This window comes from Calonectris borealis, chromosome 16 (assembly GCF_964195595.1).
Source record: "Calonectris borealis chromosome 16, bCalBor7.hap1.2, whole genome shotgun sequence".
Taxonomy (NCBI): domain Eukaryota; kingdom Metazoa; phylum Chordata; class Aves; order Procellariiformes; family Procellariidae; genus Calonectris; species Calonectris borealis.
Genome location: NC_134327.1, coordinates 18,723,722 through 18,737,819, shown reverse-complemented (window position 1 = coordinate 18,737,819; position 14,098 = coordinate 18,723,722). Strand labels below are relative to the sequence as shown.

The 14,098-nt window shown below is 45.8% G+C and overlaps 1 protein-coding gene across 5 annotated transcripts; it reads right to left on the bottom strand.

Annotated features, from left to right (window-relative positions):
* Positions 1-151: 151 nt before the first annotated feature.
* Positions 152-13,328, bottom strand: LOC142089343 (lysosomal dipeptide transporter MFSD1-like). 5 transcript variants are annotated; one of them, XM_075165717.1, is made up of 14 exons: positions 13,257-13,310; positions 12,927-13,027; positions 12,551-12,799; positions 10,783-10,907; positions 10,636-10,691; positions 9,719-9,862; positions 9,076-9,234; positions 7,384-7,499; positions 6,408-6,508; positions 4,365-4,476; positions 3,586-3,723; positions 2,881-3,020; positions 2,615-2,726; positions 152-2,316 (listed from the first exon to the last, which is right to left on the bottom strand). In XM_075165717.1, exons 3-14 carry the CDS (start codon positions 12,740-12,742, stop codon positions 2,200-2,202), a joined length of 1,512 nt encoding a protein of 503 aa, XP_075021818.1. In that variant the 5' UTR covers positions 12,743-12,799; positions 12,927-13,027; positions 13,257-13,310; the 3' UTR covers positions 152-2,199. The 5 variants fall into 5 exon arrangements, with proteins under 5 accessions (XP_075021818.1, XP_075021819.1, XP_075021820.1 ...); XM_075165718.1 differs by lacking the exon at positions 12,551-12,799 and having other exon boundaries at positions 13,257-13,328; XM_075165719.1 differs by lacking the exon at positions 12,551-12,799 and having other exon boundaries at positions 7,387-7,499; positions 13,257-13,313.
* Between the last annotated feature and the right edge of the window lie 770 nt (positions 13,329-14,098).

Sequence of the window (14,098 nt, the reverse complement as noted above, 5' to 3'; positions counted from 1 at the left end):
TTCACCGTGAAACCTAGTAGAGCAGGCAGTGAGATTTCCAGTGCTACGTCGTCATGAACCTTGTTAACCAGACCGTTAAGCAGATTTTAGGGGAAGTATGTCACAACTCTTCTTCAAAACAGAAGAGTAAAGTTTCTTTTCTGGTAACTCAGAAGTAGATTATGGATGGCAAACAGGAATGGCTGGCTTTTGAGCTTCTTCCGTGAAGAACCAAGTACAGGACTTTCAGTGGGGATCCCAGCACTCATTACAGGACCAACCCCATTGAGTTTAGCTGCAGCTGAGAAAACTGATGACTTCTTGCCAGCCAGGCTGAAGTCACTGCTTTTAAGCCAGATGTTGGTAGTATTGACACAAAAAATCAGCTCTGCTGAACACATACTTTCTTCTGAACACAAGCCTCCAACATGAGTGTATAGTACTGCTACATGTGGTTTTTCATAATCGCATTTGGAAATTCACCATGGGATTTTTCCACTATGAAAAAATGCGACTGCAGGATTTCTGCACTTCCGTACAGTGACTGAACGCTGAGGGATGTACTTAAAGCCACAGTCTAGCAGGAGTCCAGTTTCCCAGCTGAGTGAAAACACTGGTAAGGCCTCACACGGAGTACTGAGTCCGATTTTGGGCTCCCTAGTACGAGAGAGATGTGACTTAAGGAGGCAGCACAGCGATGGGCCACAGAGGTGTAAATGGACTGGAGCATCTTTCATAGGAGGAGAGGCCGAGAGAGCTGGGGCCGTTCAGCCTGGAGAAGAGATGGCTCAGGGAGATCTCATCCGTGTGTTTAAGTACCTGCTGGGAGGGAGTGAGGACGAGGGAGCCAGACTCTTCTCTGGACAAGAGGCAATGGGCACAAGTTAAACCACATGAAATTCCACCTGAACACAAGGAAGCGCTTTTTTACTGAGAGCGGTCAAACGCTGGGACAGGTCGCCCAGAGAGGTTGCAGAGTCTCCGTCTGCGGAGATGCTCAAACTCTGACCGGACACGGTCCTGGGCAACCTGCTCCGGCTGACCCTGCCTGAGCAGGGGGTGTTGGACTAGATGATCTCAGGAGGTCCCTGCCGAACTAAAGGAGTCTGTGATTTTGCAGTTCTCTGACTTCTCGCCCCACCCCCCAATTTCTGCTGCACCAGCCTCCAACAGGGAAATCCTTTCATTGTCTGTGGTGTGAAATGAATTTACAGTGTAACTTAGAAGACTTTGCTCTCTGAACACATTCTCTTCAGTAAATCAGTTTACGAAAACTTTGATGGGTGGATTTGTCTTCTGTGACATCTACTTAAAATGTGACTACTGGATGCTGTCAGTGCCTAAATGCTTTCAATCTACTAGCGTTTATATTAAATGCAACTTGAGCAAAGCTGCTCTTCCTCTTAAGAATCTGTAATAATTTACATAAGTCATTCACTTCATCATTCCTTGTACTTGGCTATGTTAAAGTTTACTTAATTCTTAAAGCATCCTTTGTGCTTTTGTAAACACTGTGTGAGTGTTTGTGAGCATTTTGCATAGTGAAAAGCGTAGTTAGCTGAGTAAAATAAGCCTCTAGCATTCATGAGTAAGAACACCCTAGTTTAAAGGACAGAATTTCAGATCAAAACCTTTTATGCTTTTGAAGGCAAATGCGCAGGCATAGCTTACGGAAGCATTTCCAGCAAGGCAATAAGCAACTAAGCTAGGCTTGTGTGCAAAAGGTAATCGATTTCGTTAATTCAGTCTCCTGCCTAAAGAATATGATGGTGTCACTTGCATGGATATGTAATTTGTGAAAGATGCATGCTAATCTAGAGCAGTAACTGAAACAGCAGGCCTACCAAGGTATGTGGATTAGCAAGTGCTGATGTACGGGATTCTTGTGATGGAGAAACAGTGGTAGACCAGGCAGGCGCACCTTATGCAGGCAGTTTTGATGCAAGAGTGAAAAGCAACTATCCAATGACTTATGAACAAGCTTCAGCTAGGTTAGTTTCACTTACTGCAGTGTAGTTCTTAAAGTGTCCCATGCAGGTTTCTGTATGTTAGAGAATGCCTAAGAACCATACAGCAGACACCCTTCACTGGTGTGCCAGGCATAAGGAAGTGGAAACATTCCCTTTCTGTACCCAATTCCCTTCAGGTAAAAATCCACTTTCTAACAGAAGTGATCAGTGCTGTGTCTGGCAGCCATCACTGTTCTCACGCTGCAAAGGTTCAGCTGACAGAGCCTTCGTTTCCTGTTTCATCATCAAGGAGCGGTGCTGCATCTGCAGGGACTCTCTCCTCCTGCTCCACAGGTGCTCCTTTTCTTGTTCTGTTCAGTGTCCCACCCTAGAAATTCAAAGAATCGATTAGGGACAAAAAGGATACTGTTCTTCCTGTACACATATATTGCTACAGCTGTGTCCTGGCCCTTCCCCTCACCTTCTTGCAAAAAAATACAGCTGCCAATCGCTTGATACTAGGTAAGAGTGCTATGCACTGCATCAATATTTTAGCAGATAGTTCTCTTTTTAGGCAGGCCCATTTTTATGTCGAGGGAATTATTTATATACACACCGAACAGCTATTACATCAATAAAAGCAACTCGGTGATGCAAGGCTATTCTTCACCTTTTATCACACTTACCTGTTTCTTGTCCACAACATTGAGGCTAACGGAGGCAACAATGCATGCAATAGTGTTTGCCAACATAAAGATCATCATCTGTTGCCAGCGCCACAGGGGGATCTTTAATTCACTAGAAAAAGCCAAAACAGGATAGAACAACTAGTCATTTGAAGGTGTTTAAGGCACCTTTACAGTTCCTTGCAGCATCAGGTTGCAAAGACACTGTTCACACCGCTCCACTAAAGCAGTGTTGATGTCTGCGTGGGGGAAAAAAGCATTCTCACCTGGACTTTGTTCCTAGAATGTGTCCAACGATCAGATTCGAAAGGCCGACGCCAATCATCTGCACAGAAGTTGCAAGCCCCATAGCTGTCCCTAAAGTTGCTTGGGGGACCACAAGAGGTATGGATGGCCACATACTAGCCTGGTAGGAGCAATGAGAAGAGGAATTAACTCAAAGCCTTATTTAAAGGTGTTAGATCGTTATTGGTTTAAAAAGGAGTTATTCCCACTAAATCAACATTTATACTTTCTCTTCAAAAAATCTGGTGTTTATCCCTCCCAGCCTATTGGCTGGTTCTAGACTGTTCCCCATCCTTTTCAAGCAGCTTGAGACAGCACAGACAACATGTTATTTGAAACTGGAATAACGTGACTCCAGATTTCGGAATGGGAGTTAGACCTGATGATTTAGCTCATAAGAGCTAAAGGAGATTTACATTCACGGTAAAAAAGCACTAAGAAAAGCATAGACAGATGCATGCTTCACGCTATATCAAATGGTCCCTGACTCTGCTTTGCGTTTTGCTCCGTATTGATCCTTTGGGGTTAGTTGTTACTAACCGCAGTCTTCAGGATCGGGGAGCCAGACTCAAACTGTGGCTGCCAAACCTGCCCATCAGGACGAAGGGCAGAGACACATGCCATCCAGGATGTAGAAGGAGCACAGCCACAAAACGCTCAACTACAGCAGTGGGTTGTGAACTTACAGCAGCAAAGGAGTAAGTAATCCCCAACCATATGGTAGAGACTAACGGAGGAACAAACGTAAATGCCAGGAGAGCGAAGACTGGCAGAGTCAATGCAGCACAGCCAACAGCAAAGACGCCTCTCAGTCCAACGTAGTCCTGGTAAAGGAAACAAACAGAAGGCCTCTGACCAGGGATCCTTGCTTCCCACAGATCCTAGTGATACCAGCGGCTGCGCAAAGTGGGCTGGCATGAGTGGCAGTAACATCTCATTTCCTAGTTGTCGGTATCGTAGCAGACTAGCTATCACTAGTTCCTCTTGCATACGCCTGAGCCGAGACTGAAACACTTGTCAGAGAAGCAGTGTCCAGTATTCATGTGAAATGGCAGGCTTTAATAAAGGGGAATGGAAAACACACCATTATGTCCTGACAATTATGGAAATAAGGAAAGGAAGAGTTTACAAAACAGGGACTGATTACACGCAGGTTGTCCTTTCCCATCTACTTGCAAAGCTTATCCTGATCCTTTCTGTTCCAGTCTCAGACTTCTCAAAACATAGAGCCGTTTGCCATGGTTTGATGCTATCATAGCACAATTAAGGGCCAGAGGGAAAAACAGGTTAACATTACTTCTTGTAATTTAATTCAGATGGAAGTGCATCTTGCAGTTTGCAAGGAATTAAAGGACTGCCTGTTCAGCAACAACAGGCTAAATTCTGGTTGAGGGGGTTGTAACAAAGACATTTCAAAAAATTAGGAAAAAGTTATCAGCAAACACTTCTGGTTTGGGGTACTCACAATTAATATGCCAACTGCTGCAGAGAGAACAAGGGAGCTGTCGTACACTGCCCCAGCAATATAAGCAGCTGCCTGCTGACTGTAACCAGAATATTTGTCCTGGATAAACTTGCTAAAAATAAAATGAAGGGGAGAAAAATTACATAATTAGGATTCTTGATCTGGTTATTTTGACAGAAAGTAAGTCTGAGCACAAACATATGGACAGGAAGAGTTTTAATGAGAGGACTTGTAAACGAGTTTGATTCCATCTGCTTTGTAGTGCCAAGCCTTTGTTGTTTTATTTTCTTTTTAATTGGTGCACACCATAGAGAAGCTGGTAGCTTAAATGGACACTTTCAAGACGCTTCTGCAAGTGCAGAGTAAAACTGCAGGTTAAAGTTGGGCATATATTCATTATATTAGCACAGCTCACAAGCAGCAATTTGCCGTCACCTATCCAAAACATATGGATGGATTTTTTTACATTCTCTTTGAAGAGGCAGAAAGCATTATCAATTCAAGGGTGGGAACGCCGAGGGGCAGGAAAAATATTTTAAAATAATCCGGCAGCAAAGATCAGCATTTAAATTGAACACCTGCATTTTAAAAGTACTAGGAATTCCCCCTTGGCATCTTCAAAGAGACTTCTGGTTAAAGCAGAAAACACACAAACCAAGTTTTGTTTTCATTGTCAGAAGTCAGCCTTTCACCTTTGTTAGGGACACGCAAAAATGGCATTAAAACTTACTCAACTTCTTTACAGAATTTACAGTCATATAGTTTTAACAGCTTAGAAAGACTAGTTTATTTAGAGATCTTGTGGCTACTTAAACCTGGTTTGGCTACTTGCATGGCTACTTACCATTAGTAATAATGAGCCTTTATAGCCTGTGCTGTCAGCAAAGTATGAAACAAGACACTGTTCCCTGACGATTTACTGCAACAGAATTCGCCAAAGAGCAGTGTCCTTGGGACTATTATTTTTCCGACTGGGAAGCAGCATAGCATTTTTTGCCAGAAAAGATGTGTGAAACGTGACCCTTTGTGCCTGAACTTTTCCTCCACAGGGAGCAAAAAAAAATTCTGCAGGGAGGCAGAATTGCAGAAATGAGGATTCTGTGTGATCAACAGACACTGTCTTCAGTTAAAATGAGAGGGCAACTGATAGAAAGCCCATCTCATCAAGGCCTTGATGATCCTTGCCATCTTGAAGGTCTTTATTTTACTAATAAGAGGTCACTTGTACATTTGTAACGACAATGTTAATGACATTTCTTCACTCCTGATTTCACAGTGGCTTACTATACATCCCTAATGAAATACTACCAAAATAATTTCTTCTTTTTACTGCAGGCCTTTGCTAATATAAAAGTTCATACTCATTATGTGATAGAAGTCGCATCATCCATAAACAGCAAAAAAGCAGCAAAATGACAAGTCTGTGGCAGAGCCACAGGACAGAAGCAGGAGTCCCAATTTAGTCAGGCAGGTTGCTTCTTTGTTTTAAGCAAATGAAGGCATAAAAAAGGAAGTCTGCACGCCTTGCACTGGGATGCAAAGGCTTCCTCACTTACAAACCCAGGCTGCTGCAAGCTTAGCTTTGTTGCAAACATAGCAGACAACGTGCAGGAACTGCAGGACAGAACTGCCCCAGGCCTGTGAAGCTAACGCCCCACCCAGCTCAAAAGACAGCCACTTTGTTGGACTATCACGAAGGTGAAATGTCTATGGGCTATTTTGTAGATAAAGTATTTCTTCGCCTTCTCCCAAATCCTTCTGATCCTCCTTTAGCAGCGTTCCAGGCTTTAAATATTGGATGAATCATTTCCCTTTAAGTTATTTTTGCTTTCCTTCAGAAGCCTCCCTCACCTTTGAAGGGAAAGAAAGGCCAAAGAACCCTCATACTCTTTAACTAGGTGTTAAAGACATGTTTCTCTGTGTTTCATGAGTGGAAGAAACAAGCATATTACCCCCATATTTCCCAGTCAACTAAAAATCGAGGGCCTGCAGGGCTCTGGTGGGCTTGTATCAGTCAGTGGGACTCCAGCCATAGAGCAATACCTGGCGTCTGCCACAAAGGGGAAGACTCCATTGTAGAAGAACATGATGGTGAGGACCAGGAGCCAGTAGCGAAGGGGAAGTCGCCGGATGTCCTGAATGCGCTGCAAAGATAAGATGTGCCCTCACTCACCAGGAAATAGTCTTCAGCTTCACACTAACGTCACTTTCTGCAAGCCATTGAAGGTCACAAAAAATTTAAGAAGTAACAGCAGGTAAAAAGGAGCTGCTGATGTACCTCTAAGCAAAATTTGGCATGTGCTGTCTCCAAAGCATTCCTTCCTTCCACTATTCAGTAAAGAAAAAAAAGGTTTTCTTATTATTTTTATAAAGGTTATGGCTGCAAAAGGCTATTCTAAGCGGGCTCTATTAAGAGCCTACTGCAAAACCTTAAGTGAAATGATAAACAGGAGTCACAACACTGAGATACAGAAATCAGTAAGAACACTGTCATGAGAAGGAAGCTGTCTAATAGATTTAAGTGCCATAAAAACTGCAACCTATTGCCTGTAAAGCTTGTTCCTGGCAGAAGAATGCAAGGAGGAATGGAAGGTAAGGGCTGGCAACAGATAGTTCAGTACTGACCAGATTAGCTATTTTATATCACGGATCCTGTGAGCTAGAAAGCTGCTCCAGAGAGAGGCTACTATCTAGTTTTATGCACAAAATCTTCCTCTGAGCCACCTACAGTCAAGAAGTAACTGGCTCAGAAAAGTAATGCCGCTCAGAGTGCTAATTCAGGAAGGCTGCAAATACATTCTGCTCGAAACAGAAAATTTAGACTTTGGTGGCTTGCAGATGCAATATCCTCAGATGTACCTGAAGAACTAGTCTGCAAGATTTAACCAAGTGGCGTTAATGCCCTCTTCTGGCCAGGACCAGCTCTTACTACTGCAGGCTTCCCTGCACTGCAAAAGCAGTGCTCATGCATCCCAGGCTTTCAAGATTGAGATGGAAAAGCTGTTTGTGCACCACATACCACCTTTTTGGATTCTTGCTGGATAACCCCATCCAAGCCCAGTTGCTTCATGCCCACTTTATCTAGCACGCTGACTGTGAGGGCTGAAACAAACCCAAGCATGCAGAGCAGGGTACCTGGAAAAGACACAAGAGGTGTTAGAAATTCCTCAGTGTGGAGAGAGCTGAATGACAAAACCAACTGCATGTAACACGCAGAATTCTCTGTGAGTCCTGCTCCTGGCTTCTCTTAACATTAACAGCCTTCCCTACTGCAGCCATATAGTGGGACCATTTACCACTGACCACCTGTCAGAGGCCTTGAGCTCTTTGTCCACTAAGCTTCCAACGCTCTGCAGAATTGCCTGAGGCCAGTGAAGCTAAAGCCCACCCATCCCTAAAGACAGCCACTTTGTTGGACTATGGCCAGAATGCCTCCTAAACTGCAGCAGGCCTGCGCATAACAAACCCAAGGTTAAAACAAGCCAGACATTAAGAAACTTCCATGGTCCCGTGAGCAGGAGAGGTATCGCACACGGACCGGCGCTGGAAGCCAAGTTACACCTCTTCATTTATGTGACCTACTGCCGTTACTACAGCATTCTGGCCTGTTAGCACACTCAGCTCCAGAGAAGCGAGTCAGATCATGCTGGGTATGCCAGAAGCAAGTTTGGCAACGGGCATCTGCTGCAGACATCCTTCTCTCAAAAAGAGATCTGTGTCTGTTTCGTTTTCCAAAGAGCCAAAACAATCTCTGTGATGCACACACACTTTGTCTGATGTATTTATCCCTTCACGGGCTACTGAAGTCGCTGTGCTGTGCTTGCAAATGCTGCTTGAGCTCAAAACGAATAGTGTTAGGTGGGATGCAACACACCATGCCCATCCCAGTTTCTCCTCTTAGAGCTGGAATCAGAGGAGAGCAAGGGGTTTCAATTTCTGCAGGAGAGTTACCTCACCTATGCATCCTCTTTTCCACGGGTGATGGCCCATACTGTTCTGTTGTTTGGGAAATAACACTTTCCCATAATCACTGAATCTTTGTGCACAAGGATGCCCTGAGGCAGGTCTCCCTAACATTACCGTTCCAGCACACCAGAGCACCTGAGTGCTTAACTGCACTGTGAAACAGATCATCCCTTCCACTAGGGACAGATCCCATCTCACTGCACCAAAGAGAGGACAGAAACTCAAATCTTCTAAAGATATGAGCCCTAGAACAGATTCACACTAAGAAACATGTAATTCAGATTCTGCTTCTCAGAATTTAAACCTACAGTTTTGATCAGTCCACATGCAAGGCATCTTACGCTGAGACCAATTCAGATACTACTACAGAACCAGCATGTTCTGCTAGCTAAAATACAGAAGAACAAACACATTAGATTCCTCTTTTGTATCACTCTGAAGTTTCCATTCCATGGGAGTAAACCTGTATTAAGTACTGACTACCTGTGACTGCAGATATTGAAGTATCTCAAGAGAAAAAATTGCAGACAAAACTGTCAGGCTGACACTACAGATTTAGAGAGGGTTTTCAGGCATCAACGAAGAAAACACCACTCCATTGCACACAGAAAGCAACAGGAAAAACTGGAAAATAATGTCTCCTTCTGCTAACTTGACTATCTTTTTCAGGTACTTTTCATAACTGGATGAAACAGGCTAGCCTCAGGTCTAGAAAACAGAAGGCCACAGCACCAAAGAAACTCACCTCCCCAGAGCGTCCACTGCATTCCAAATTTTACCTCAAACTGCTGGGTGAAGAAGAAGTTGAGGACACTCCCAAGACGGGAGAAAGACAGAGTCAGCCCAAATGCCAGTGCCAGTTCCTTCCCCTTGAACCAGAAGGCTGTGATACGATTCTGCACAACTTGGAGAAGACAAAAATTCTCTCTTGAACAGACAGACTTGGCCAAGAGCATTGCACAGAAGCAACAAACACAGCCCCTCAAGCTCGAGTGCTTGAGCTGGGGTAAGAGACCACTACGCATCCCAAGTGGAGGTAGCACATGTCAACTTCACAGTCCATTTTAAAAAGTACTAAATCATGCTGGGACATGGGAGGTGAACTTATCCCTCAAATAAGGCAAGCAAAATAGCCCCAAAGGCATAGCAATCACATGTCAGTCCCCACCCTTGGGTGAAGGACAAACTTGTAAGAGGGGAAGACTTTTAAACATTTCAGCACACAATAAATCCATGCAACCCTTCAAGGAGCAGTGTTCTTCTGTTAGCAACGTAGGTTCCTGGTGCAGAGCAGGTGAAGCTGACTGGTAGGACAAGGCTCTAGGAAGCAAAATAAAAATGTATCATGACCCTCTGGTGAGGCGTAATTAAGAATGTGAATTCCTTACTAGTAAGTGACCCATTCCCAGAGCCAAAGAGCAGTCTTCCTGTTAGCATCATTGGTAGGAGGTATGGCGACCCCTTGAAATGTGAGCCTAGAGCAAAGATTGATGATCCCAGCACAGTCAGAAGAGAGAAAACAAAGACACCAACTAGGGAGGAACAGAAAAAAAAGACACAAACCTCAACAGACATGCTGAGATCAGGACAAAAGCATTCTTTGTCAAAAAGCAAAAGAGCAACCTCAAAATAGCCAGTAAACCTGTGGTCTTCCATCAGTTTACCCTCATTATTTTAATTTTGTAAAGTCTGGTCTCTCTATAAAATGACCTGGGTATCCTCAAAATAATGATGATATTATCATGGTGGAAGGTTAGAGAGGCAGAGTAAGTCAGATAGAGCACTCTTCTCTTCTGATAGAGCACTCTGAACTCTACAGAGTCTCTGCCCTGACTATGGCCTGGAGCAAGTGATCTCCTCCTCTGTGCCTCTGTCTCCTCACCTGTGAGATGTTTACCTCTGTGATACGGAGACAGAGCACAACTGCATTTGCTGGGACTGCTGGGTCTTAGATTATGGCGCACGCCAGAACAAATGTCAGAGAAGGGACCAGAACACTGTATCAGTTTGTCCCGTCAAAACCAGATAACGCTATTCCCTGTTTCATGCGTGTCAGGGGAAAGCACATTTACTGCACTGCTGTGTAAATTCAGATAAGTCAGTGGTCAAAGAATGAAAACGTCTCAGTTGCCTCCACGGAGCTGCTCAACCAACCATCATGCACTCCGCACACAGAGCTGTCCCTCCTCTCCCATCCCTCTGTGATCTCACAGAAGTGGAACCTTTAATCATCCCTTTGCACTGAAAGAACAGCCTGAAATCCCACTTCAGTACAAGAATAAATTAATCGATCCTCAGAACTTACAGCGATTTCCTAGTTTATCAATCAGGAATCCAGCCAGAATAACCACTACTGCATTTCTAGGAGAAAACAAGAACAGAAACATTTGTGTCTTGCTGCTGGGAAGCAACTAGCAAACCACCCCGCCCAAGCAAGAGAAAAGTGACTTACGTCCAAGCATAGATGGCGTACAGCAAATTGTATTGTGCAGGTGTCATTCCCAAGCCTTCAACACAGTCTACCGTGCTATTATGACCGGTGCTGTTATGATGGGTTCCATTGGGGCAGGTCAAGTTCTGCATAACAAGTCACAGAGCCTGGGTTAGGCAGCAGACACAGATGAAAACCCACACATTCCTTTAAAAATTAAGTTAAGTTCTTGCCTACTAGATTTCTATTTCTCCTACTCAGTTCCCACTTCCACAACCAGGAATTAGAGGACTTGTGTCTTCTCCCAGGAAGCCAGCCCTTGCCAAATGAGAAATGACCGGCCATCGGCACGGCACGTCTTCCCTTTCCCTTTCTGTGGCAGTAGCAGCAGGGGCTCAGCACTTTTATACACATTTCAGTCCAAAAGAAAAGCCAGGAGAACTGCACCATGAGGTTTATTTGATCCCTTAGTTTCTTGGCTATAGTTTAGCTTGATCTGACTCTTCATTACGTACTATAAAGTCTTAAGCAGTCTGTAAACATGAAACTTAGCAGTAGTCCATATTAATTCACAGCTATAAAGCATTTGCTGAACAGTAGGAAACTGGTAGTCCTAGCATGATTTAATAACGTTGGTTTTGCTACTGAAAAGCAACATCTCCTCAACACCATATGATCAGGAAAAAAACCTAGATCTTCCAACTACTAAAAATCTACGTGCATTAGGAAATGGACGCTAGGTCTTCCACACCAGTAGGCACAAGCTTAACATCTCGAATAAGCACAAGGAAAGCACGATTTTAACCACATGATTTTTATACAGCCATCATATTCACAAACCCCTCACATCTGCTGCAGTAGAAATGTCCGAGGCTGCGGGGAAACAGTTCTCTAGGACAAAGTGTTTTCACTGCAAGCACTGGTCTTAGATGCTCCGACTACCACTGTACCACTCGTGTAAGGCCGGCAGAGGCTAAATTCGCCAGAGTAAAAATATGATGAGAGTGTCAACAGATAAAAACACTGTTTGCACAGTACCTAACAGAAAAATATGGCTTGGTTTCACTACCCTATAAAGTTACCTAGGTAACAAAATATGACATAACCTTTCCTTTAGTCCATAAATACATAACTGACTCTTCTCCCACAGACCTACAGAAGTTGTGCAGATCAAGAATAAATACTGACCTATTTTTTTCTTTTTACTCCTGTTTGCAGTGACAAACTGCACCCAATTTAGCCTGGAGTTCACTGCCTGAATGTTATGGATTAACTGCATTTACAAAAAAAAAAGTTACATGCAAGCTATATATATTTCTGCCCTTGCTATTGAAGCGGACAAAGGAAGTGACTCTCAGCCTACACATACTAATCTACCAGCAGATGGCACACATGAGTAAAATCATCTCAAAAAACATGAAACAAATGCAATGACGACAGATAAATGAGTCAAGTAAGAATTCTTCAGGTATTCAGGAATTCTGGTAAGAACTTTGGGACTCCAGCACCCCTGGAGAAACCCCAAAAATCAACCGGGATATCAGTCTGAACCCTGAACAACAACATTTTCAAACAACATTTGAGAATACGACTAGTTTTTACAGGACAGAGTCCTCCTGCGATCTCCTGGCACTGCTCTGTCTTTCGGGTAGCAAACAAACGCATGACGTGATACCTGCAGTATCAGGAGGTTTGGCTCTGAAGACCCTGAAAGTCTTTTCTCGTCTCCTGTCTCCAACATCGCTAGTCTTCCAGTCCAGTGTGGCTACTAATGGTCAATCCTACGTACCTTCCATGTGCAGAGTGGTGCGAGCGCTGCCCTAACTCTGAGTTTCGTCAGCGCAGCAGACAGCCGTTTGGTCGGAGAGCTGACAATCAGTGAGCAAGGGCAGGTTTTAGATTTCCAGTTCTCCAGGCAGGGGCGAGAACTGAACCCCCTCAGGCCTGTCCCAGCTTCGTGCGCCGCCTTCGCAGCAAGCATGCCAGCAATAACCCCTCACCCCCGGCATCTGCAGCGTAAGACCCTGGCACACGGCTCCTGTACTGACACCGTAAGAAAAGGTTTTGAAACTCCACCGGCGACCAAGGCCTCCGTTTTGCTGGCTCTGCCTCTTTTTGCCCGCCCCGCTGCCGGACCGCGGCCCAGACGCAGGCCCAGCACTCACCCCCTGGAACTGCTGCTGCAGGACGCTGGGGATGTCGAAGCAGAAGTAGGAGCCGAAGGTGAGGAGGCAGTTGAAGAGCAGCACCGCGAACCTGTAGGAGGCTGCGGGGCAGAGAGGACCCACCTCACCTCACCTCACCCCACCCCCTTCACCTCGCTGCGCGGCCCAGCCCTCCCGCGGGCCCCGCCGAGCCCCCAGCTGCGGCTCGGCAGCGGGCCCAGCCGGCCCCGGGGTGCCGGCCCCGCAGGCAGCGGAGGGACGGGGCCCGACCCACGGCCGCCTGCGGGCCCGCGCCCGGGCCGCGCCTCCCCCCGCCCCGCCGGCGCTCACCCCGCTCCGCCGCCACCGCCATGCCTCAGCCCGCGCCCGCCTCCGGCCGCAGCCGCTGGCCGGCCCCGCCTCGGGCCCAGCCCCGCCCGCGGGCCGCCCGCAGCGGGGACGCGGGGCTGGCGCCGCGGGGGCCTCCGCCGCGCCGCGGGGTGAGGCCGCCGGCGGCCCGCGGAACGGCGCCGGGGCCGGGGCCGGGGCCGGGGCCGGCCCCGCGGGGTTGAGCCAGAGCTGGAAGGGTTGGAAGGGCCCTGGAGGGAAAGGCTCGGATTTAAAAAGCAGCGTGGTAAAGCGGCGGACTCATCCTCAGTAAAAAGAGGAAATTTGGTAAAGGAAATTAAAACTGGTACGCGTCAAAGGAAGAAGTCAAATGGGTAAATACAAGGTGGGGAATAGCTGACGAGGGAACAGCAGCACAGAAGACCTGGTTTGTAATGCATCATAAACCGAGCAGGAGACAAAAATGCAATGTTTTGGGGGAAAAAAAGGCCTGTCTTTTAGGACGGGTTAATAGAAGTGTCTCATGTATGAGACGGGGAAGGAGAGCAGTTATTTAAGCTAGTAAGCTATCTGCACAAGAACAGATAGATAGAAACCAGCCAAGCATAAATTAGAGGTTTCTAGTCACCACACAGGGTCCTGGTAATGAAAAGAAGAAAAAGAAGGAAAAAAGAAGAAGAAAAAAAACAAAAACAAAACACAAAACCCCCCAAGCCCCCTATATGATTGAAAGGGTAAGTATATTGCTCTCCCTGTTTGAAGAATATTTTCTACCCAGACAACGCACAGAGAGCTATCAAATAAGGCAAGGCTCACAACAGCAACAGCGAGGGCCAGTGCCTTAC